Consider the following 26,658-nt stretch of genomic DNA (forward strand, 5'->3'; position numbering starts at 1 on the left):
AATGGTCATTGGCAGAGGAAGCTCTCAGTTAATAACTGTGGAAGTGCTCATAGAACACTAAGCTGAGAAGCAGGCTTTGTCCCAATGAGGACGTAACGCCAAGAAGAGAGAGAGAGAGAAGCCGTGTCATGGAATGGCCATCGAGCCATATTTATTCCTTGTTGGGTATATGAGTCACTGCGACCAGCCATTGTAAATTAATATTTTTTTTGCAAGGTATCAATAGAAACCAAACTTATTTGTCTTCATTGGAGTTTCTAATTTTCTCATGTGAATATATCACCTTAATCCTACCTTATCGTTAGGTCTTCAACTTGCAATATATGGAAAACGCCTTCTATTTCAAGATGTTATTCAGCGTCACAAACGGTTCAGCTAGTTACAAAAGTGATTCACTATTCTTCCCAAGTTTGTGGAAAAAATGTGTGGATCTCGACAAAAATTTGAACAAGGGTTGATATCCGACAATCTGCATCATCTACCACGGTAGCCATGTTAACTCTGTCTGATGCTCGCAAAGTGATCTCAAACCACTTCAGGTTGGGCTTCAGCTTGTGAGGCCTCAAAATTGAATGGTGGCTCCAGAGAGGACTTCTAGAGCATCAACCAGGTTCGCGAATAAACCAGGTTTAAAATAAGGAAACTAGTTAGAAAACTAAAAAGACATGCTTGCTGTAAAGCAATATTTTTGTGTGATTTTATTTTGAAAAAGACACCACTTCATTTGTAAAAGATTTTTTTGTGAATTTTCCTATAGGATCATTATGTGTGTGTGTCTGAGTAGTTGTTCAATTAGATTTGAAGGTAGACGGAGGTGGGTTTTTCAAGCCATACTTTCATTCCACACCTCCAATAATAATAATTGACAAGCATCACTCCCATCTTACTACTTTCGGTTCAAAATTTGATGGTGGCTCCAGAGAGGGACATCCATACGCTCGCCAGGTGCACGGATAGTGTATGTTACAATATGAGCACAGTAGTTAGAAACCATGAATGGCTGAGAAGTCATCCCTTCTTGTGTAAGAGATTTTTTGCTGAAACAATTTTCACAACGGGATCGCGGATCTATGTTTGTAGACTACTCAGTCTTGTTGTTTAATTAGATTTGTAAGATAGATGAAGGTTGTTGCGGTAATACAGCAATGCTTGTGAAACTAGCAACACTGGCATATCTACTTCTGAAACAGTGAAACAGATGAAATTAGTACATTCTCAGTTATCACGAAGTCGTATATGATGTAGAATAGTATGCTAAAGTGGAGGCCATATGCGCACATGCTCCCATTTAACCGTATGTAAAGTGTATGCATTAATATCGCCTCCACTTAACCATCATTTTCTACATCACACATGACTTCATGTACCGGCTTGGAAGTTAAACAGTTCACAGTGCACGAAGTTTATACATTAAAACATAAAAGTTCTCTTTCCGCAACAAGCTGCGCCAGCATGTATGTCGCGAAATTTTTCGTTGTCTCTTACAATTCAATTCGGAAGAGATAGAAATCAAATGGTTTGTGGAAATACGATCACCTTAGTGATTTCAGTGGAAGTTGTTTATCTGCCTTATGGAACGTTGCAGTGTATTTTAGAAATCATTCTGTGAATCTTCCGCATATAGATTGATTTTTAGTCAGTGTTGAAATTGCGTCAATCACAACACTGACTGATTTGTTTTTTTAAGTGGAAAATGTTTTTCAGTTTTACAAAAAACATTTTCAATTGAAATTTCGAAAAAAAAAGGTTTCTGGAAGCAGGAAAATAATCGAGGGGTTAGATACAAAGGCATGTAAGTGACTAAAATCTACTTTCAAGTAAATGAGGTTTAAATTTTACGTTAATTTTTCATCAACATTTTCATCACCATTTTTCATTCATTTTCAAATAAATTATGGAGGTGCAAAATCGACTGATTTTTCTCCGATTTATTGTAATTTTTATAAACATCTTAAAAATAATTTAAAAAATGTTTCTACAAGCTTGACAACTGTATTTTTTTATGCTCAGATTACACCCCTTTACATCTGCGCCCCTTATTTTCGTCCGGCAAAAAAAAAAATCAAGAGATACCTTGATCCACCTTGTATGTATACGAATACAGATTTTGAAAACATTGCTCCAATATTGAATAAAATATCAAAAATCAAAATATGAGGAAATGCATCCAGTTTCGCCTCTAGCTTAGGCCCAACGGACCAGGGCACACAGATTTAATACCTGTGTTCTATATCTGGAAGCTGGGACCGAGGAGTGACATGAACATTCTTGACTACGTCACTCCCACCGATTGTCACAAATTTGTTTTTTTTATAAAACTGAGCGGTTGGTACGAGATGTTTCCACTCAATAGCCGTTTTGTAGAATGAACAGCGCTGCACAGCAGACCTGGCCGCTTGCATCTTCGATGTGCTGCAAGCATTAGTTATAATGAATTGTACAATGCCATCCAGGCAGTTAGGCCATCTTTTGCAACATTGTTTGAAACTTGTATCTTATGTGCAAACAATTCCGATAGGACTGTTTCCTATAGACCACGCTTCGGCTCCTGGAATACAACCTTTCATCACCTTTCATAATACTCGTCGGCTTGCACGCGCCTTCTTGCACCACACTTTCCCTCTTCCGAGCGCAGCGATACAGGATACTTCTCAATCGCTGGCTGTTCCTCGCACGTTCGTTATAGGTTATTCAGCGGTCGGCAGCGGAGACTGACGGACGACCAAGGTCACCCACTATTCTTATCCACCACACACTCTGGGGCTGCAAGTGGCTCATGACATATATGTACAATGCGGTGTTAACATGCTTCATATGATTATAATAAGAATGAACCTGTTCGCACGAATTGGATATTGTCACGTCTAGAATGGGGGAATCGAATGATAATCAGCCCCGTGGAACGCAGCGAGATTTTTCTTCACCTTCGACGACTGCACATTTTTACGGGTTCGTCGCTCGAGGCCGTTCAGGTCTTTTATCTTTTTGCTGCTGATGAAGTTGTTTTAGAGTTCCACCTTTTGCACATGGTGATGATCACAGCACAGGGGATGGGCTCGGGAAATTATAAATCATACCGATACCATCTGATGAGTGTGCTTTGCGTAAACTATGAGTCTTCCTGGTGGTTTGAGTCACCGAACCGCGGAGCATCCCAATGAAGATGAATGAGCTCGATGGCCGTCATTTCGAATGCAACTCAGCATAAGCCCGAATCGCCTGAGGGCATATTTTTCAATCAAGCAAGTTTAGCGCTGTCGCCGTTGAAAGTTATTTATACCACTTATTCAAGGATACCATTGTGGTAGCGGGGGGTAAACAATTGCTCATTGAATTTCTCGCCTTCGGAGAATGGTGGTCATTTTACACACAGCGTCACCTCTATTTATGTAGTTTAAACGTTTCGATTTGTTTCAATCCGGGACGGTTGGCGAATGTCACCTCACCAACGATCGGATCGGAATTGAGCTTTCGATTTCGTTGAATGGAAACAAAGGGGGTTGGTTGCAGTTTGTCGTACGTGATCATGATTTGTTCGGCATGGGGTGGAATAATAATTTTGCTTTTTTATTGGCAACACAAAAGGTCGCATATAAATTTGGGAAAAGTGTCGACATTAGTGTTTTGTTAATAAAGAATAGGACACAATCGGTGAAGTACAAGAATTGAAGTAATGAGCTGAATTTTTGTATGGTGAGAAGGTCAGTTCTCTGTTCCTGCAACGAAATGGTTCAAAAAGCGTGGGTATAATGATTTCTTGTCTAATATGATGCTGTTTGAGTAAAATTTCATGTCACCATATTGCTGTTTTCTCCATTTCCTGTAACAACACAGTTACTCAAAGTTTTGCTCAAACAGTCTCAAATTAGGCAAGGAATCATAATGCACACGCTTTTTGAACCATTTCATTGCAGGAACGGAGAGTAAGGCTCCACACCATACAAAAAATCAACTCATTACTTCAAATCTAGTACTTCACTGATTGTGTTCTACTGGTTTTGAAGAAAAGGTTATGGATATCTGAGATCGCATCCAATCCAGCTGATTTTTTTAGTACAGGTAGTGCTTACTGTGCTTACTATAGACTCATCACATACAAAAAATGAACTAAATTGGTTAGAAGACAGCCTGGAAAACACGGTGGGCGTAAAGTGGGTGACAGCGTCTAATAGGATACCCGACTGTACTATATGTCTATATGTTTGGATTTCCGTGTAGTTCTATCTGAAACAGTGAGAACTATGCAGCTCTGGTTATCTTCGTTAACGCGTACAGGTAGCTTCACCGGTTCGTTTTAGGTCATCCATCAGCTTTCGCATTCTTTGAAGTTGAAGACATTCTGCTAGCGCGATATATTCTGCCTCGGTACTTGATAGCGATACACCAGTTTGCTTGCTGCATCTCCAGTTGACCAGACCACCACAAATCTTGAAATGCAACCGGTATTCGATATCCGGTCGCTGATTTCGCCAACCCATTCTACATCCTCGTAGCATTCTATATCGTCCACCTAAATACAGACAGTGGTTCACTGTACTTTTGACATACCGCAAGATTCATTTGGCTTCGTTCCAGTCAGCTGTCGTAGGGTTTGTTACTCGCCTTCCAAGAATCGACGTTGCAATCACCACATCCGGCCTGGTGTTGACGGCGATATACAGCAAACACCCAATCAAGCTCTGGAACTGCTCTGGATTCTGCAGTGCTCCCTCCTCCTCCTTTTGTTGTCAAAATCCGGTTGTTCACGCCCAAGACGTGAATTTTTGCTGTTTTGACCACTCTTCCGCATGGTTCGCACCCAAGTGCAAAGCACATCAATCCAGCCCCGTTGAAAGGCAATGAGGTACCTACGTTTGAGTGGTCTCCAGTATTACACACTGCTGGTCTGACCTCGGCTAATACTCGACATAGGCTGTTTGTATAGCCTCACAGAAACTACTTTATAGTCCGAGCCGATTCTACGGTGATTTGGAATTGTTGTTCTTGAAGCCTGAAGGTTGCCTCATGTAGATCACCTCATGAAGCTCTCCGTATAGATACGCTGTTTGTGTTTTGATGGCGCACCTGCATCCGGTCCCTGCTTGCGAGTGTTTAAAAGTAGCTTACTTCACGACCGAAGCCAATACTAGGTCATAATCCGTCCAGAATTTTTGAGATAGTCCTTGGGCCATCCAAGTCTGGCTTTATATCTTGCCACTTGACCGGTCTCATCCTGCTTCCGCTAGTAGACCCATTTGTAACCTATTGCCTTATGACCTGGAGGTATTTCGGTGATCTACCAGGTCCTGTTCTCACGGTGAGACGCCATCTCTTTGTGCATCGGATTTCTCCATTTTACGTTTTCTGCACCGGATACAACTTCTTCGAATGTTTTCGGCTCAGTTTAATGGACGGTTTCCGCAAACCTATCCGGAAGGACTTCAATGTTTGACCGAGCTGATCGACGGGCTGTCGCAACTTCGTTAGATTTATCCCTTACTTGATGCTCAATTCGGAAACATCTTAATGCACAGCCTCTCCAATGTAACCGACATCTTCAGCCTCATAGAATTGCAAGATATCATGACAATGAACAACGTCATCCTGTTCAGCAGCAATCCCATCAGTCGATTGTACAGGAACATCGTTAACGCTTTCGTCCATCAGAGGCCCTTCCGTGGATCCATCCGGAATCTTCTTAACTTGGTCATCAATCTCCAGAAATCGGACATCTCGGCTAATGTTAATTTCTCCGGTCTTGGTGTTCAAAAATCTGTACGCCTTGCTTTTCGTCGCGTATCCAACAAATGTAAGCTTGACCGCCTTCGATTCAAACTTCTTCCGCTTCTGTTGGGGCTTCCAAATAAACGCAACACATACGAACACTTTCAAATGGCTTAAATCCAGTTTCCTGCCAAACCATGCTTCGAACGGTGTAAAGTCAGATGGTGTGGTGCTTCTCCAGTTGACATCTTGAGTAATAGTGATTTTCCCAAAAGGCACAGCACTGTGGTAGAGCTCATCAATAATGATTTTCCTACTGTTTATTGATGAGCTCAACTACCACAGATGGTAACAACTCGAGTTGGATGGATCCATTCTTCACAAGGTCTTTCACATAGCAGTACAGTCAAGTCTCCTATCAGACGCTGCCACCCATTTTACGCCCACAGCATTTACTCAGCTGCCATGCATCCAATGTTGTGCTTACTATAGACTCATCACATACAAAAAATAAACTAAATTGGTTAGAAGACAGCCTAGAAAGCACGGTGGGCGTAAAATGGGTGGCTTCGTTGCGGCTCTGCAAATATACCACCGTATTGACAGTCTCCACCCAAAACTTCCTTGGTAGTCCAGCGTCCAAAACCATGCCAAGTTCCATCTCATTCAGGCTTCTGTACTTTCTTTCGGCCACGTCGTTCTGCTGAGGCGCGTAGCCGGCCGGATACTCCGCCAAATGCTTCCGATCGATCTAATATAGGACATCTGAATCTCTGTGGCCGAGTCTACGGTGCCACAAGTGCTGACAATCTTTGTTATGTTGACGATTGTTCACCATCATGGAACGAGAATCCTCCACTATTATCCAGTTAGCCGGTACAGTCCACTTACTGGATCTGCTGTTGCGATTTTAGTTCCATTGAAAAACATGCTGCATCTGTAGTCATCAAATATGGTTCGAACTTCTTTCATTGCAAGCTTCATCACAGATATCAAATTTCCTTTCAGCTTATGGGCGTAGATTACGTGATCTTGACTTCTTCACCGTTGCTGTTGACACATCGAATCACACAGTCTTCAACACCACCAGTGGGGAAAAACCGACCCAAAAAGGCACCTAATTATTCCGAATGAAAAAATGCCAAGGAAACGATTGGTGATAGTTTTATTCACCGGAATTGAGTGTAACACTGTTTTTCAGAATTAAATAATGGGTTCAACTGATTGCGGCTAACCAACCATTTTTTTATAAATGTAGAATTGACAGGTGCATTCTATGGGACACGCCTTGATTTGTGTCATTGACTAAAAGTGCCCATTTTGCCTCATTTTCCCCTAAAATATTGTTTTTCTGAATTAAAAAACCCAAATTAATCGACCTAGTGGTGATAGTGCCTTTCTCTCTCGCCGAATACTTTCCGTCAACGTAAGTCAAAGTGTTCCTGATTCCTGATATTTTTTTAAGAAAAGCCAGCGTTTCATCAAAGCCATTATTGAATTGGGTTCTTCAGGGGTATCCGGATTTTTTCATAATCGGATTCTCCACCCAAAAATTAGTCGAAATCCAAAATTTCATAACTTTTGGAGTCCGGCAACTATTTTTAAAATGCATTTAAAGTTTGTATGGGGATTTTTTTTTTGTTCGGGTCGAACTGTCACTTTATCGATTGAACTGTCATTCTATCCACGAAAATTAAAACTGTTTTGTTGATTTAGCCATCAAAACAAAGGTGTTGGAATCTGATAAAATCACGTTATACTCGGAAAAATGAGCTCTTTCGATTAGGCTATAGAAAATAGCAATATTTTATTCACTTAACAACCCAATTGACTTAAAACTTATTGATGGCTCATAGTCCGACGTTATATTCAACGTATAAGCAGAGCTGAATAATATCAGACTTGTCAGTTGATTGCTTGAGCACCTTTACTAACACTGGAGGCTGATCAATATCAAGACGATACTAACATGTTAAGATATAAGTGTTTACACAAGCACAGATCACTTTGCGGTTTTCGACAAAGTTGTTTCTGCATATTTTAGGCTATATTTTATTGACCGTTGAAAACAAGAACGTTAGGTAGTAAATATAATGAGACGGGTATGTGGGTTTAATCGCTTCCATTGATTTTATTTACTTCCGTTGTCCCGACGAAGTACCAAACGCTGGATGTGCAACCCTACCGGCTGTGTCTATGCGCCGGCTGTGGTATGAGCCTATTTTCTAGTAAACCGTTCCTCAGGTTAATAAAAAGCCGTGATGTAATGTATCGCATGGTAAATTTGGTTACTTTCGATGCGGTACCGGAACAGGTTCCGGAGCACTACCGGATCTTTCAAATATATTTTTATTCTTAATCACTTAACCTAATTTACAGCTCTATTGTCCACTAGGGCACTACGTGAGCGATTTCAATTGACGGCTGCACTTACATTGTGTACAGCGTCTAGATGTATATGTATTCTATTCTTCTTTATCGAACTGGTTGCCTTTCTGCTGCTTTCACTTTTCTACTCAATACATGGTAGAAGGATGAGCACGAAGATGATGGATGGCCGTTGTTCCTTTCCAGTCCGATTGGGGGTCCATTATGAGTAGCAGTTCGCTGATGTCCAGGTATCCGGGTCCGTTTGAGCCACGGGGCTCAGAAGAGGGTCAGTGCCAGCCGCTCTCGGGGGAAGAGCAACTGACGAAAAATTGCAAGTGCCGGGGCTGGGAATCAAACCCATGACCATCCGCATATGAAGCGAACGTGTGACCAACTACGCCACGGTCCCCGATGTCTCCCTAATATAGTTCTTCTTCTTTATGGCTCAACGTTCGGAACTTGGCCTGCCTCTCTTCAACTTAGTGTTCTTAGAGCACTTCCGCAGTTATTAATTGAAGGGCTTTCTTTGCCCGCCATTGCATGAATTTGTACATTGTGTGGCAAGTACAATGATATACTATGCCCAGGGAGTCGAGAAAATTTTCTCGACCGGAACGGGAATCGAACCCGCCGTCTCCGGATTGGCGATCCATTGCCTTAACCACTAGGCTAACTGGAGACCCCAAAATATAGTCTGAGACTATTTCATTGCTAACGTGCATTAGGTTACCTAAAAACACAATAAGCTTTATCTTATACATGGGTATTAGACTGGGTCAACAAAGTCGATTTTTCGGAACAAAGCTTTTTCGATTCGTTTTAGCATCTAAAACAACTGTGCAACATTTGGGAGCGATTGGTTGCTTCCCCGTATTCCGCATTGCGATTGAAATTTGTATGGAATTTAGTACGGGAAAACGTGTTTTTTGCATTTTTCTCATAAATGGAAATTTTTCGTCTAAAACGATCTAACAAATGATGTTGTAGTATAGCCTAGGATATGCTGAAAAACTTTGCCGAAGACCGTAAAGTGATCCGACACTTTTGAAAAAAGTTATAAGGTACAGATTTCCCGGTGGTGCTTAACATTTAACATGTAAAGGAATAACATCAATAATAAAATCTCAATTTTTGACCTTAATTACCAGGCGAATAACTCTTTTTACAAGCGTCGGATCGCTTTGCGGTCTTCGGCAAAGTTTTTCGGTATATCCTAGGCTATACTTCAACGCCATTACTTACATGATATTAGACAATAGAAATACACTAGAACGCCAATGGCGCTGTACTCAGCTTTCCTATTTAATTATTTTAATAACTTTAGTTGTAATAATTGATTATGTTTAAGTGCCCATCTTGTAGAGGACCATTTTTTTTTATTGTTAACCGTTCATCAGGTTACCTAAAAAGTCATTCAATGTGTCACTATTATGGGTTTGGTTCTCCTTTACATTTGATCACTTCCGATGGGGCACCCATAAATATTCGGTTGCGGAACACTGTCGGTTGTCCCAAATATGAACGGAAACTTTTTTTTTACAAATCGAGATACTTTAAATCCGCGATTTGATGTGTTGCATGCATGGGTTTGGTTCACTTTAATATTTGGCCATTCCCACCGGGACACTCAGAACCGGTTCCGGGCACTACCGTTTCAGATATGTTCTGAGAATATTTTCCTGCTAACTGTTCATCAAAATGTCAAAAAAAAAACACTATTTGATATGTCGCATGCATGGGTTTGGTTGATTTTTTTACTTGGCCACCTCCGACGGGACATCTGCAACCGGATCCGAAACACTACCGGTTCCAATATGGTCTGAGAATGCTTTCCTGCTTACTGTTCATCAGATTATCTAAAAAGCCGCGGTTTGATATGTCGCATGCATGGTTTTGTGGAGTGGACCTGGTATGATGGTTAGAACACTTGACTATCACGCCGAGGACCTGGGATCGAATCCCACTCTCGACAAACTCGCAAAATGTGAGTTCTTCCTTCGGAAGGGAAGTAAAGCGTGGGTCCCGAGATGAACTAGCCTCGGGCTAAAAATCTCGTTAATACAGATAAAAAAAATGCATGGTTTTGGTTCAATTTTATGTTCGGTCACTTCCGGCGGACATCCGGAACCGGTTCCGAAACACTACCGGTTCAGATATGTTCTGAGAATATTTTCCTGCTTACTGTTCATCAAAATGTAAAAAAAAGCCACTATTTGATATGTCGCATGCATGTGTTTGGTTAACTTTTATACATGGCCACTACCGGCGGGACATCTGTAACCGGTTCCGGAACACTACCGGTTCCAATATGGTCTGAGAATGTTTTCCTGCTTACTGTTCATCAAGTTATCGAAAATGCCATAGTTTGATGTGTCGCATGGATGGATTTGTAGCGTTTTCATATCTGGCCCCTTCCTGGGGTACCGGTCCGGAACATCTAAATGGTCATAACTCCGGAACGGCTGGACCGATCCGAACCATTTTCAATAGGAAACAATGGGACCAGATTCCGCGTCGAATGAACCGTCGGTCATTAAAATCGGTTGAGGTTTACTGTCAAAAAGTGATGTGAGTTTTTTTGTACACACTCACATATACACAAACACACACATACACACATACAGACATCACCCCAATTCGTCGAGCTGAGTCGATTTGTATGTGTGTCACGTAGCTCCGAGCCTTCTATCAAAAAGTCATTTTTGGAGTGTACATATAGCCTTTCCAGTACACTTACCCAAGTACCGTAAACCGGGGTCAAATTGATCTCCGGGTCGAAATTGATCACGCGTTTTTCGATTAGGTTTAGCATATTTCTAATAATTTCCTTTCAACTATCGTGCAGTTGGGAACTGATACTAAACGATATTTGCTTGGAAACTATTTGAAATATGTTTTATCTAACGAAAAATCGTCTGATCAATTTCGACCCGGAGATCAATTTTACCCCGTTTTACGGTAACACAGAAAACACCTTCAGAAATAAAAATTGCACAAGATGTATTATAATTGTACTATTGGTGGATCAGAATACTTCTTATGTTATACAAAAGTTGTAAATTAGTCGGTCAAAAACAAACAAAATGAAATTTCAATTTGTCCTAATTATGTATGGAATGTGTTGAATCTCCATTTAAATATCTTCGTTTAAACATGAAATAAAATTGGATTTGCTCACGATATCAATCTTAATTTAAGCGATAAGCGGTTCAAGTTGACTTGCCTGACCGACCTCTACTAAGAACAAGCACCAGCTCAGTTTTTGGGAAGAACTAACTAGAACTAGTAGAACGCACTACCTACAAGCGAACACATTTGGTCGCTTTCTTCTAAATTTCTAGGTTCACAAGGCGTTTATCGTAAAGCCCTCTTTTGATAGACGACGATCTCTTCCCAAACAAAACATTCACAGAATGACGTCAAAACAGCAGCATGTTGGGTGCACCAACATCAAACTTACGAACATAAAATCATAAAGTGTAGCACGTGTTTGCAATCCTGGTCCTATTTTTTGGAGCAATACCCAAGTAACACAACTTGTTATAACAGTTTAAATTTCACTATACTAGCCTAAGCTGGTCATGAATTTTAAACGTATTATAGGATACTTATATATTCAAAACAGAGCAAAAAATGGCGGCTTTTAAAACATCTTGCATGTCATATAAGATGTATTAAAATACCATTATGTGACTAATAATGACACCTGAGGAACGTTTTATGTTAGTCCAAAAAAATAATTAGTTTAAATCAGGTTATCTGTCAGTGACAGAAACATGCAGAATACTAATTTGTTTAAACCTCATGCACCGGTTAAAATCAAGCTATCAAGTAAGTCATATAACTTACGAAAAACATTAATACTGCTAACCTCAAGCTCTGGTTGAAGTTGAGTTATTTGAAAGTATCACAACGTCAAAGAAGCATTTATATAACAAGGTAGCACATGTCAATTTGGTATGCAACAGCTGGCAGATAAACAAAACAAATGAATAGCTAAATAATTTGCAGCTGCTCCTTCAACTTGATAAATAAAATGTCTAGTGATAAAGTTGGTATGCTTTAAATATGTCTAAATAATATGTATTGAGATGATGTGCAGCAATTCCCCCAGTAGTGGTATTTTTCGTTTACATGCGGTTCAAGATTTATCGCAAAACGCCTCAATATTGCATGCGCCATTGAACTGAACTATATATGCAATACCAAACCAGAAAAAACAATGAGTTTTGCGATCATTTTTTGATTCCCAATACAGAAACAACATGGCAGTTTCTCGCCTACAGTGCCATTTAGAAGTTTTCGGAACATCATTCAAATGGTATATTATACCCCATTTTTCAATTTCTACAACTGTGCACCTAAGTGAAAGTGTTCGTAAAGCACGAAGCTTAGTAACAGGCTCTGTCCCTTTTGAAACATAACAGTAAAATAAGACGAAAAGGAAATGCAGTGGAAACAAATCTGTCGAATTCATTATCAAATGTGGTTGAAAATTTTAGCCTGTACTGTCACTGGTAAAAAATGTGACATCCAAAACTGGAAATACTTCTTGCAAATTGATTAGTTGAAACAACGTTCAATCTACGCCCTTTAACCACAGTCGAACAAAGTATATTGGAAAATATTGTAATAACGGTTATATAACATGTTATGCACATATTTTCAACATACTCCACCGATAAGCTGTATAACTGTCTTGCGGCAGTAATTTTCACGCAAACCAAACTTATTCATGAATAGAGCTTTAATGAACCATGACGATGTTTGTAAGTCAAAATGTTGAAGATTTGTTGTTGTTTGATCCAAATTTACCACCCCAGTTAACTTTTTACTAAAATGATCTAATTAGAGATATGGGAGAATTATATGTGCAAAGTATTGTAAGTGGCAGTAGTAAGTACAGGTGTTTGTGTTGTTGTCATACAAACAGATAAAATATGAGCTGAAATTCAGTTACCAAAGCTGGGTCATTGCTGTGGACCTCAACATAACCTCTCTCTAATTCAAGCCCGTGAAGTGAAGCGTCTCATATTGACGATTTTATCTCATAATTTTACATATAGTTATATATTCAGGTTCTACAGTGCGTACTTGCTTTGAACAAGGTTGTCAAGGAAACTGCACTATCAAGATTTATGAAGAATTGATTCATGCGCTGTCAACAAATTTACCACAAAGCAATCATTCTTAATTCAGATTCCATCATCTTGATAATCTGTCGACGTGTTAAACCTGAGGTGCAATGCTCATATTGTACGAAATCTGAGAAGTAGGTTATTGATGAAAATGGCATGCAATCTAAACACTAAAATCATCGAAGAACTGAAGAACTTTCCATCAGTTTGTTATTACATAACATAATTAAAGCCGGATTATAACATAAGATGTTAACACAGCCACTTATAATACACAAATAAGACATTCTTAATTTGTTTAATTTGTCAAGATGTTTTCTGTGTTACTTGGGTACTGCGGAGCCTGCATTCTGGCCACCGTGGAAATGTGAGCTTCTTCCACACGGTGCACTGCTTATGATTGCTGACGGATGATGCAACTCCCTGCAGGTGGATTTCTTACCTGGGTCCTGTCTCACAGATTCGGCATGCTGCGTCGGGTACATTTTCAGCCTCCCGGAATCTCGAGAAAACTACAATCCGGGCGGTCAAGAACGTGAGCAACACGATTATTAGTGAAAATATTTTTATATTTGACAGCTACCTTTGTCAAAAGATTAGCTGTAAATAAGTTATTTCGGTGTCGTAATTACTTTTATAATAGCAAAAACATGAATGAAGTTTCAGTATGTTGAAAATACGCTATTCAGATGTATTTTTACCGTTTACCACAAATGGATCCACAAATTGATGTCGAGTTGTTCGTGGGATGTATTTTTTGCGTAAATTCAACTTATTTACAACCTGTGCAAAAGATGTGAAGAAATCTTCTGCGCCGCGTTAATGTTCCACCAAAAACATTAGTCAGATGACAGTGCTGGCCAAAAGTATGAAAACACAAATAAAAATTTGATATAAATAAACAATCTTATTTTTCTTCTTTTGTTTATAATTCTAAAAACAATATTTTCCTTAGTTTTAGAAATACTTCAATCTTACTTGTGGCATAACCAGAACAGTGCTATTGATCAAATTATAATCATGGTTCAAAATTAAACATTAGTAATATTTTTGAACGATACTGTAATTCTCCTGAAAAGCTGCCATAAAAGCAGCCATATTGCTTTTCGAGTGGATTTGAAAACAAATTCTCTAAATTTCAATATTTATAGTGACATTTTTTAGTTCGGTTGTGAAGCGGTTCAATTCTGATGGAGTAAAACCAAAAGTTTCGCCATAAATCTAGCAGCGCAGGTGAAACAAAACTACTGCCCCCGAGTATAACCCATTTAATATTTTTTTTCCAAATAGTTTATTAGCTATTATACCCGAACATAATCTTCTTGACTTTAAAATCATTTTTCAGCTTGACAAGTCATGTATTGTTTTTTTTGTGTTTTTTTTACTAGTTTTTACTTACAGAACCTCTTCATGTAGTCCGTTTGGCATTGTGTATGATTGGTGGGAATCTAAAGTTATAATACCGTCATATAGCTTAGTTCAAACTAATGCACATGATATGTAATATAACAGTATTCTGCCAGCTGTATTACTTGGAAATTGCCTTATTACAACAAGTTAAAGAGGATGTATTATATAAGTATTTGCAGCTTGTCATTTACTACAATCAACTTCATTACAACTAATTATCATTGAAGAGATAAATATGTTAGCACTATAAGTGTATTAGGATACATCTTATATAACTTATAAGATGTTGTATAAGCCGCCATTTTTTGCGCTGTTTTGATCAGAGAGTAAAATATTCGAAGATTGAAAGTAAAGATTGACATTCTCATTTTTTCATTCGTGTTTGGCCACATTCATTGTCAGCTGAATGCCTCTCTTTTTTCATTCAATTCTCTGTCACGAATATTTTTTCGCACGTCGTAAAATGTCCAATTTCTGTTAACAGACGCATAATCCGACTTAATGGACAAATAGAGAACATAATTAATATTCTAATTAACTACTATACACAAGTTTTGAGGTAATTGGAAGTATAATCGGGAGTTATGGTCCAGTTTTATTTCTCAGTGAAAATTGTCAGTGACAGAAAAATGAATGAATAGGTGAAAAAAAATCATTCACCAAAATGCATTTTATTTTGATCCCTCAGTTGAGAATCTTAAAAGTTCACGTTGAATTTCACTCATTGAAAATGAAAGTTTTTAACTCTGGTTTTGATTATATAAGTGTTCCATATTAAGTAAATAATGCAAGAAAAATACAGCAGAACTAGTATGAAATGTAAAATTTTAACACTTATATAACAAGTTGTGTTACTTGGGTAGTGTACGAGAAAGGCAAAAACGTTCTGGAGGACGGGTGATAACATCAATACTTTGCTTATAATAAAACCACAGAGAAACAGACGTAACACTTAGAACATATTTCATTAAAAAACATCGTCACGAAAACTCAATCGCTCAATGCTTAACGTACTGTGTTGAGCAGGGCCACCACTAGGTAGTGAGCAAACGTCAAACAGGAACAAAAACAATGCCAGCGCCGCGAGTGGTCAATCGACCAACTAATGAATATTTGAATCAACCGTTATAAAGGTGATCTATGGGAAGCGATCATAGTGTGATGTCTGTTTCTCTGTGATAAAACGATGAAATACATTTTATGATAGTTACTCTACATTGTTGTATATGCTTCAAGCCGATGGAATCAATTAAGGAAACGTCCATAAATTACGCCACGTGAAAATTGCCCGTTTTTAACCCCCTCCCCCTATGTCACACGTTGTGCACTGTTGTTGGGCGTGAGAATGGTCATAAAAGCATAGGGGAGACTGGGGAGACTTGATACCTTTTTCTAGATTTTCCTGAAACTTGAGGAAAAAACACAAAACTGGATCCGATTTCCGTACAAAATGGCAGCTAAACATCTATTGCAAGTTAATACACAACAAAAGGCCTTCAAATTATTGTCAAAATTTTCAAAATAGTGTTTTTATGGAGGCATGTCTTATGATGTATTCTTCAAAAATGGGTGACACTTGATGCCCCTTTGAGCACATGGTTGATTTATAGGGAAAATAATGCCAGAGTCTTCCTATTCATTTTCTTTCCGAGTTTTCTTGTATTTTCGATTTATATGGAGTGTTTGAAATTGTAATATTTCCTTAAATTTTTAAGGATATGCCGTATTTTCAAAATGGGGAGACTTGATCCCCCTTTTCTTGGTTTGTACTAAAGTTATAATTATCTGACACATTTTATCGTTGAATAGACTACAATTCCAAGTGAATAGAGGCTTCCGAATAGAATTTTATTTTTCACATGTATAATGTGTGTGTGTAATCCTCGAGGGATCAAGTCTCCCCATGTCACTGTTGTGTAAACTAAGCTGAATTAATTAAAATATGTTAACAACAGCCTTATTTGGATAAATAAGTTTGAAAGTATTTTATTTAAACTATGTGCTGTGAAATTTTGACACGATTTGGTTCAATTTTCACAAAGTTATTGAGATTTTTCGGAATCGCCTAAAAGATTTCTGAGGGACTGAAAACAAACCATCAGCGGTTAAAAAATAATGCAATGTACAATCGAAATCACTTGTAGCCAAAACATAGTCGTTTGTCCAGGAGTAGTTTTGGAAAAAATATGCTAGAAGAAAAATGATTTTGATTCCGAGCAAATATGGGGGGAACAAGTCTCCCCAGGGATCAAGTCTCCTCAGTCTCCCCTACTCAAAGATGGTTGAATAACAAATGCTAGTAAAGTTTTAATTATTTTTGATAACTTTCAAATTTTTACATGGGAAAGACAAATTTCATGTGTTTACCTTGTCCGGATTGCCACTCTTAACAAATGCGTACTTTATTCTGTCTAATACTGTAACCAAACCTAGGCTTAAAATATCTTAATTGGTCTTTTTTTATTCCAAAACATTCCGGAAACGAATGTATCACAATCGACATTTCGGTAGCCTCAATTGAGACCACATGCGACAAATTAGCACAAAATCGTCTACTATAAACATGCAAAGGTCAACAACTCCCGAAGTATTCCACATGTCTAGCTGGTCATTGTTCAAGAAGCAATTTCATGTTTAATGCAGCCAGGTCTACAACGCACCAGTTCGTCACAGTCCACACCAACAACAACACCGACATCGAACAAAAAACCTGACATAACCCCGTCTCATTTGCAGCAGTGCACCTCAGTCAAAGCTCACAGACACGCTATATCACTTACTATTTAGTACGCAGTGGTAACCCCTCCCCATTTATGGCCCTGGGTTTGCTCTGAGGTGAACGCAGCGTGCAAGCAAACACCTCATACCTACTCATATGCTGGAAAAAACTTCCTCAAAAAACTCGTAAACACTACCGGCTCAGACAAGTTTTGTGTTTAAGCAGCTTGCAACTAATCGTTCACCTGATTCCCTGGTGGTGTACCTCGGCACGCCGCCACAACCACCATAGACAGCATGTATCGTTTTTAATAATCAATATTTTACCTTCTCCGTTTCCTTTGCAGTCAATCATCGCATCGTGAGTCGCTACAGCTGAAAGGCACCCGGTGGCGTGATTAGAATTTCAAGTGCCATCCACCCACCAGCCGATCGCCTCATCCATTCTGTGGAAAGAATAGAATTGTTCTCTTTTGGGAACGGAATTCTGCCCCGAAGTGTGCGCGGCGGGCTGATGCACATCCGGCCCTTTCGATGATCAACAACGACGGAGACTGTTAACCCTTAGATCGCGCGCGCGCGAAGAAACCGTTAGAGACACCCCACTAAAAAGGCTGTAAGCCTGTTCTTCCAAGGAAATTATTACTTTATTGTGTCCGTCCGAGGAGTGGTTTACGACGACGACGAAAAGAGAGAACTGTTTATCCAATAGAAAGAAGTGCGGCGACGAAGACTCAGTGGGAGTGGGAGCAGCAGAAGGAGCAGCTGGTCAGGGAGCAGGGGAGAGAGGAGCCTAGTTCATAGGCAAGCAGCAAAATTACACCGAGCAGCAATTAGAAAGACGCAACAATGTTTCCGGTAGGTGCAAATTTGCAAAAATTGACCTTATTTTTCTGTTTTAGGGTGGTTAAGTCGTCAATAACGCATGGGTTAAGTACCCAGCATTCTTCTGTACTATCGAAAAAGTTATTCAAATGTCTATATACTATATGAGGCGTTATATTTCAGGAAGCAACACCTATGAAACTCAAATTTTAAGTATACAGGGGGTTCTTGAGAGTTTCAACGAGTTATAGGGGCGTTCATTGGGGTTTCCGAAGCTTTTGTGGCTGTTGCTCGAGTATGCCAGGTAGTTTTCGGGGGTCTAAGAGGAGATCCTGTAAGCTTTTGGGGCATTCCATGGGTGTTCTAGGGGTCTTATGGGGTGTCATGAACGTTCCAGGAGTGTTTTAGGAGTTTTAAGCACATTTTAGACTATTTAAAGGGTTTTCATGAAGCTTAGTGGGCATTTCTGGAGTGGTCCAGGGGTTCAATGTCATTTCAGGAGCGTTCTAGAAAGTTTCAGTGGTGCTCCAGTGGGGTCTCCAGTTAGCCTTGTGGTTAAGGCTATGGATCGCCAATCCGAAGACGGCGGGATCGATTCCCGTTCCGGTCGGGAGGGGGGTGGTTTGAGGTGTGGATTTAACACAAACCCCCCTTGGCTTCTCCACTGTTAAGGGGGTCTCATAAGGTTTGAGGGAGTGCCAGAGACGCTCCAGTGGGTTTCAGATGGGTCCTAGTTGGGTTTAAGGAGTTTCCAGGCGTTTCAGGTGGTTTTCAGGGGATTTCAGGTGTGTTTAAAATCCCCTGAAACCACCTGAAGTTTCTTTTAAAGCTCCCTAAACCCCTTGAAAAGTATTGAAACGCATTGGTACGTCTTGATACCCCCCATTAAAACCTCTTGAAATCTTGCTTGGAACTTTCTTGGAAGCTCGCTCAAGGCTCAAAAATTTAGATTTTCATTTTACACCCGGTGCCGTGGTACAGTACCGTACCTTCCCCATAGACGTAGTTTACGTCAAAACCCCACAGAAACCCATTGAAACGACACATCTTAAAAGCGCTCTGAAACATCCTTGAAACCTCTTAGAAAGCATCCTGAATGCTCTGAAAACCATCTAAAATCCTCCGCAATGCCTTGAAATGCTGTGAAACCCCTTTGAAATCCCGTTCTGTGAATGTACTTCAAATCAAATTTTATTCCCTACAATCATAGGTTTAGATTCAGAATCTTTGCGGTTGAAGCTTTTTATCTTGGGATATAAGAAATGTGTCACTATTTGCCTGTTTTCCCATGTTAATGTCGAAAAAAGTCATTTTAAGGTCAACATTTTCCAATATAAAATGTATGGGAAAATCCTCAACATGAAATATTTTGAATCGCAAATATTCTGAATCAAGAGATTCAGTAATACGGGTCTAGCTGAATTGAATTTAAGGAATATTAAATTCTCATAATATCTCCCTTTGAACGTAGCGTGCGCCTTTAAACCTCTTCTGAATATCCCTGAAACACTCGAGAATCACTACAAATCCTTCATAGGGAGCATCCATTAAGTACGTCACGCTAAAATTGGGAATTTTCGACCCCCCCTCCCCCCTTCGTACGGGGTTTTCCTATACTTAATACATTGCTTGTCACACTTTCACAAACCCCCCCTCCCCCCTAGGACCGTGACGTACTTAATGGATGACCCCTTAGAACTTCTTTCTTCTTTTTCTTGAATTGAATGGGCTTCCATATTTCCCTGAAACCACTCTGGAGACCATTGAGATGCCTTGAAACGCTTTGAAACGCCTCTTGAACCCCCATGAAGTCTTCATGAAATTTACCTGAGAACCTTATAAGACCCTTATTTTTGGCCCCGGAACCTCTCGGCTCGGTTTCAGAGGGAAACCGGCCCAAAATCCCAGGCTGCTGGTCTGAGCCGGCGGCAGCCTCTGGGGTGTGCTCTCACGGCCTCTTCTGGAATCGGGTCTCAGGGCGAACAGTCGAAGGGGGAGCTTTCGGAGCGCAAGATCCTAAGTGATAGCAATACTCACGGTTAAACGATTTATTGTAGATCTGTACAAATACCGAACCTGGGCGGACCGGCGTCTTCACTGGCGGTGCGGATGGCTTCGGTGGCAAGGCGGTATCTTCGGTGGTGGGCAACGGAGCGACGACAACGGTAGCTTGGAGCAGTGGCGGTGGCAGCGGCGGGGAGCAATCCAGGCTTCTGGTACTGGTCACCCGGACCGGCGATGGCTTCGGCCCGAGGAGATGCAGCTGGGGCGGCCGCGATCGGGGAGACAGGCCTTCCTGGTGGGGCTTCGGGCACGTGGATTTGCCCGTGCTTGGGTCCACAATGGCCGGCTTTTGACGGCTTTAGGTCATTTGGTCGAATGACATTTGGTCGAATGACGTTTGGTCGAATGACATTTGGTCGAAAGTACGTTTGGTCGAAAGGACATTTGGTCGAATGGACATTTGGTCGAAAGGCACTAACCGATGAAAAGAGATTTAAGTGGAAACAATATTATAGATTCCGGTATCTGCATTTATTCGTTACTGAACTTAATTGGTTGAAAGTATGTTTGGTGAAATGGACGTTAAGTCGTATAGCATATAATCATGTTAATAATATCAAACATTAAACAGAAAATATTTCATTCAAGGGTGTTTATTATTATGGTAACTTGTTTTGCAATGTAGTTTTCGGCATTGGTGAAGTAGTTGATTTTCCATCGAAGATTTTTCCTTATCTTCAATATTGGCTCTTCTTTCAAGTTTCATCATTTCATTGCGTTTTTGTGTAGCACATACTGGATTTTCCATCAAAGATTTCTCCTTCTTTTCAACATATGCTGTTCTTTCAAGTTTGTTATTTGTGCTGACAATAGACATTATGGTTGTGATTTTTTTTATCGATGATTTTTCCTTCTTTTGAACATAGGCTATTCTTTCAAGTTTCGTATGTGTACTATGTTTGAATATTATAGCTGCTGTCTTTTTCTCATGTATTTTTCCTTCTTTGAAACATAGGCTATTCTTTCACGTATAATAACCCTCCTAGGATGTTAGGTTTTTCGCACCACGACGGCGTAATGCACGTTCAGCGTGATGTACCAACTGTTGAATGTTTCAGAAGATTTTTTTTTCCTTTTAACACAAGCTGTTCTTCATTAGCTGATGCCATTGTTTTTAGATATTTTTCCTTCTTTCAAACATAGGCTGATCTTTCAAGTTTACTAATTTCATTGCGTCATGTACCAACTGCTGTTTTTCTTCATCAGTGGTTTTACTTTCTGGGGTTTTGTTCAAGTTTCCTGATTTTACTATGTTCATATGTTGAAGCTGCAGATTTTTCATCTGATATTTTTCCTTCCTTTAAACAAAGGCTGTTCTTTCATGTAGTGTTGCACTTGAATTGAACATGAGTCGAAAATAATATAAATGCTTTCAATGTTTTGATTGAAACGCAGTAGTAATTTAACTTGCGTATCAGAGCTTACTGCTCAAGAGCGCCCGTTCAGATACCGATTCAGCTCCGAACTCATACTTATGTGCTTACTCTATGCGAATAAACTGGTCCAGTCACCCGGAGTTTCAGAAAATCCGTAAATATAAATATACATTGTGGGGTTGAGGTATAAGAAAGTGTTATTGATAGCCATGACTTTTTGAGATTTTTTTCTGGAATAGCCCACAAATGGACTGATGACAAGAGTGATTGGACAGGACTATTGGTTTATGATCGTTGATGGTTATTGTAGCTGACATGCCGAACATGTTCCTGAAAATCCGGATTTTCCGAAAACCACGGTAATCAAACCGGTTCACTCGGATATGCTCCCAATAAAAGATAAGTTTCTGAATCGAGTCCCAAGATTATTAAAAGCTTTGAAAAATGACGGATATACACTGCGACCACTTTCTATAGCCGCACCCTCAGTTTCACATGTCTAGCAATATCAAAGATACAATCGATATGGAAAACAATATGCATCTGATAGTTATTGCAAAATATGATGTTTGCAAGCATAACTTTCTTCATGTGTATATTTCCCATATCAAAAATACAGTTTTTCGACAATTTGGGCGACCATTTTCTATAGCCGCACTTCGGGTTTTCCTTAGATCAGCTGCTTTATCATAAAGTATGCTCATTATTACTGCTTTAAACGACCAAATAAAGCTTATCAAGACCAAACCAAAGAAGTTTAACGAAATACTTAAGTAACAAGGTCTTTTAATACGAGAAATAGGGCACAGACTTGGTAAACTGGTGTTTTATGGATAAGTTATTAAAGATATCCCAAAAAACTAAAAAAAGTCGAATTAAATCTCAAGTATAAATGCTGCTGACTCAAAACAATCATTGCATTATACTTCCGGTTTCAATTTTTTTGCGTATAACCCTTATTAATATAATTAAATTGTAAAAAAATCGATTTTTTAAGCTTTCAAATGTTAAATTCATAAGTTTTTGTGTATCAATCCTGATGAAACTTGGAAAAGACATCGTATACAACATCAATATACAATGAAGATACTTCGGGAATTCATCAAACTCAACTTGGAAGGTCAGCATTGTCTTCGCTACCATTTAAACATAAGATGAATATTTTAAATTATGAAGACGATTTGTAATAACAGCTTTTATCCAACTTTCCATCAATTTGACGATATTTGGTGAAGTAAAAATTATGTGTTTCTATCAAAAGATTTCAAATATAGATGTTCCTGTTCATTTTGGGGCAAAAGAAAAGAAAGAGGTTGTGATTGTAGTCTTCCTGTAGTTCTGGTTGATTTTATATCATAAATTGTAAAATTGGGCTAAATTTAGTGAAGTGCTGGCGCAAAATTAAGCTCTTGCATCCATTAAGATTATTTAAATCTGTATTCATGAGGATCATTAGCAACTGTTTAGTTGAATTTTCAGTGATATAATATCATAAATATTGCGTATTCATCCAAATAAAGCGAATATTAGGCTAAATTTAATTCTAAAGTTCCAGAAAAGTGGATGTTAAATTGGTATTACAGCCTTAAATCTTATAGAAATCATCCAAGAAATCATGTTTCAAATAAATATTGCCGATAGGAAGCAATACAATATATTTGTCAACTTAAAATATTGTTTTTGTGATTTAAAGAGAACTTTTAAGTAAAAATAGTGAAAGTTAACTAGTTTTTTGTACTAAGAAAACTAATTGGTTGATTTTTTCATTGCTTTTCGTTAGTTTTATTTCCAATTTGCTTAATTTTGTCATTTGAGACAGTTTGATCAAATGATATCTTATAAAAAATCAGATTACCAAAGAAGAACCCGTAGTGCGGCTATAGAAAATGGTCGCCCAAATTATGGAAATAACGTGTTTTTCGCTTAACAAACAAATAGTTTACAATACTTATTCATGTAAATCATATATTTTACAAACACTAGTTGATACACATCGTTCCACATATCGATTGAATCGTAAAAATCGCTAGAAGTGCGAAATCGTGGGTGCGGCTATAGAAAGTGGCCGAAGTGTATTACCATTTCAGTTTTGAGGATACCAGGGTATCATGCAAGCATTTTGCGAATCTACCTAATTATGTATCTGCGTTCAATTTAGAGCTCGCTCGCGTTCCAACTTCCAACTGAAGAATTTTCAAATATTTCTGATCACAGCGTGCCGAGTTTAAACTTGAACACGTTTAAATGCGTCACTTTTTTCATGTTACCCTCCTATCTATGCTAGTATCAATCTGCAAGCAAGTATCATCACTCGGGTATCGCTAGGTGTGTTTTCGGACATTCTCACCTACGAAGTAAATAGGTACTGCTGGTTTGCATTGCTCTAGCAGCGAATGCTACAAGCCGCAGAGCAATATTGTAGGCAACGAAATGAAAGTTTTTCAATGACAGGTTCAACGAAAGTTTTTTTCCGCTGATCTGCTAATAGAAGCCTCATTAACGTCGGTATTTTGCAGTTCACGAGCCAGGTGCGCAAAACGTGTGGGTCGAATTAAAGTTCTCACGTTCCAAGATTTGATTTTCCAATCGTTATCCTTAAATCATTGCCTGGTCTGTTGCCTTTAAATCAATCCGTTTTTTCTAGTTTTGCTTTTTCTGGTAGGTGACGGTTTAAATCAGGCTTCCTTACCGGGGCTGCTCTGCCTACATGGTGCTCAAGGGGCTACCACCTTGAGTACGCACCTCCCTATTGAGTATTCGGAACGTACCTCCTCAAGTTGAAGTCGGAAATACAACAGTGCGCGGACTGCACTATCTACCTGCTAAGCACATAACTCTTATCTAGCGATTTTTGTCATCAAATGGTCTAGTGCCTTGCATCAGTTAGTGCCATTCGACTAGATGTCCTTTCGATGAATTGTCCGTTCGGCTAAATGTCATGTGTTTCCTACTCCATAATATGGGTTTCGACCAAATGTCCATTCGACCAAACGTCCGTTCGACCAAATGTACTTTCGACCAAATGTCATTCGACCAAACGTCATTCGACCAAATGTCTTTCGACGAAATGTCATAGATTCGCTTTTGACGGCCGGGCTCTGAACGACTGGCCGCGATAGTGATGGTTTCGGGCACGTGGAACGGTAATTCGGTCCAGATTTGACGACTTTCCAAGACCGAGCTTTGACCAAATGGCCGCGACGGTGATGCGAGCCAGCTGGGAGATGAACTGAGTGGGCCGGGCGTTGGAAATGCCGCAGTAACTTGGGGCCGTGCCCCAATCGACGAGCACAAAACAGCTACTCAGTTGACGACTGACGGGCAGCGATCACGGGCCACGAGGTTTCGGACTTGGCCGTAACACGGTGGTCGAAGGAGTGTCCGACCCACGCCCGATCGTGATCTAAAGGCGTTCACGGAGGTCCAGGCGATCTTCAATTGCAACGGATGCGCAACTGGCCTACTTTTGGCGTTTATTAAGGCCAACACAAACGGTAATCCGAATCAAAACGCGGTAGAATTACGTGAAGCTAACAGCTTTCGCTCAATTTCACCGCTTCGCTTTGCTGCTGTCTTCCAACTAACTTTACGATTATCTCCCTCGAGCCTATCTCCCCCTCGAAGGTATGCTCACTCTCTCGGGTCATCCTTTTCCGCCTACACCCAGTTGCGGTTCAGTGGAGGCCGCCACCCACCGCACTCAGGCGGTGTATCTCCACACGTACGCGTATCACCGCCAAGCGCGGAAAACAAATTGACGGTTGCGAGTTTGCGCCAACTGAACATTTCTTTCCCTGAATTCCTGCACTCCTCAAACTAAATCGTTACGGCAAATGTTACCCGCCGGTAACAACCTCTGAGCCCCCCTGAAACCACTCAGAAACCTCCAGAAACGCCCTGAAACGCATTAAAACGCCTCCAAAATCCCCATGAAACCCCATGAGCTTCTAAGCCCCCCTTGCTCTCTTAAAACGCTTTGGAACGCCTTTAAAATCCGTACAAAACATCCAGCCATAAAATTCACCTGAGAGTTTCTGAAGCCCCTTAAAACCCCGGTGAAATCTGTTGAAATACCCTGAAACGCATTGCAACGCCTTGCAACGATTTGAAACGCCTCTGAAATCCATATAAAACCTCCGTGAAATTTACCCATGTAAAACCTCCTGAAACGCATTAAAACACTTTTAAACGCTTTGAAACGCCTCTGAAAACCCCATGAAAACTCAATGCGAGCCTCTGAAGCCCCCCTAAGGCCCTCTTATCCTCCTGAAACGCCCTGAAACGCTTTGAAACACTATGAAACGCCTCTAAAACCCCTTCAAAACCTGCTTGAAAGTCACTTGAGAGCCTCTGAAGCCCTCTAATTCCCTGTGAAACCTCCTGAAACACCTTGAAACGCTTTAAAACGCGTTGAAACGCTTTGAATCGCCTTGAAACGCTTTGAAACGCCTCCGAAATTCTTATGAAACCTACATGAAATTCATCTGGCAGTCCCGACTCGTTACCTCAATGGAGGTTCGGGTGTACCCGTGCTTTTACGGCATCGGCTGGATTAAAAAAAAAACGGAAATTTCGACAACCGTTTAACAATTGGGTCAACATTAGTATTAGAATTTTCACAAAAATGTCAATGTGTCGGAAAAAGTCTAAAACGTAAGCAACACAATCAATGAATGTTTTACTGAAACATAATTGTGGAACAAAATTTAATGCACACGGCCTCATTATTCATTGCTGTTTTCGAAAAGTCAGTGCCCAAGAAAAAAGAGTATCATTGATTATCGAAAATCCCTCCCATAGTAAATTTGTGGTTACGTCACTGGGATCCATGTATGTAATAACTCTTCAAATACTGGTATGAGAAAATTGGCTACGAGAGGGGAGGGGGTGAGATTTCCTTATGGAGTTTCTGAGATTCACCCACATGTTCATTCTGCAATTTTCCCAGAGAGTTCTTACGGGAGTTTTCCGAGATTTTTTTCTGGCTATTTTCATAAATCCCTACTAGGATTCCTCCGAAAGTTCATAAAAGATTCCTTCAGGAATTTCCTCAT

At 39.8% G+C, this 26,658-nt stretch overlaps 1 protein-coding gene across 1 annotated transcript in view; it reads left to right on the forward strand.

The window, feature by feature from the left end:
• The window catches only part of LOC109422014 (mucin-5AC), a 240,925-nt gene that overhangs the window by 35,495 nt on the left and 178,772 nt on the right, over window positions 1-26,658 (forward strand). The window contains exon 2 of the mRNA XM_029855257.2: window positions 17,687-18,197. Within this exon, the coding sequence (XP_029711117.1) occupies window positions 18,189-18,197 (9 nt within the window). The 5' untranslated portion in view covers window positions 17,687-18,188. The remainder of the gene's footprint in view (window positions 1-17,686; window positions 18,198-26,658) is intronic.

Source organism: Aedes albopictus, chromosome 1 (assembly GCF_035046485.1).
Source record: "Aedes albopictus strain Foshan chromosome 1, AalbF5, whole genome shotgun sequence".
NCBI lineage: Eukaryota > Metazoa > Arthropoda > Insecta > Diptera > Culicidae > Aedes > Aedes albopictus.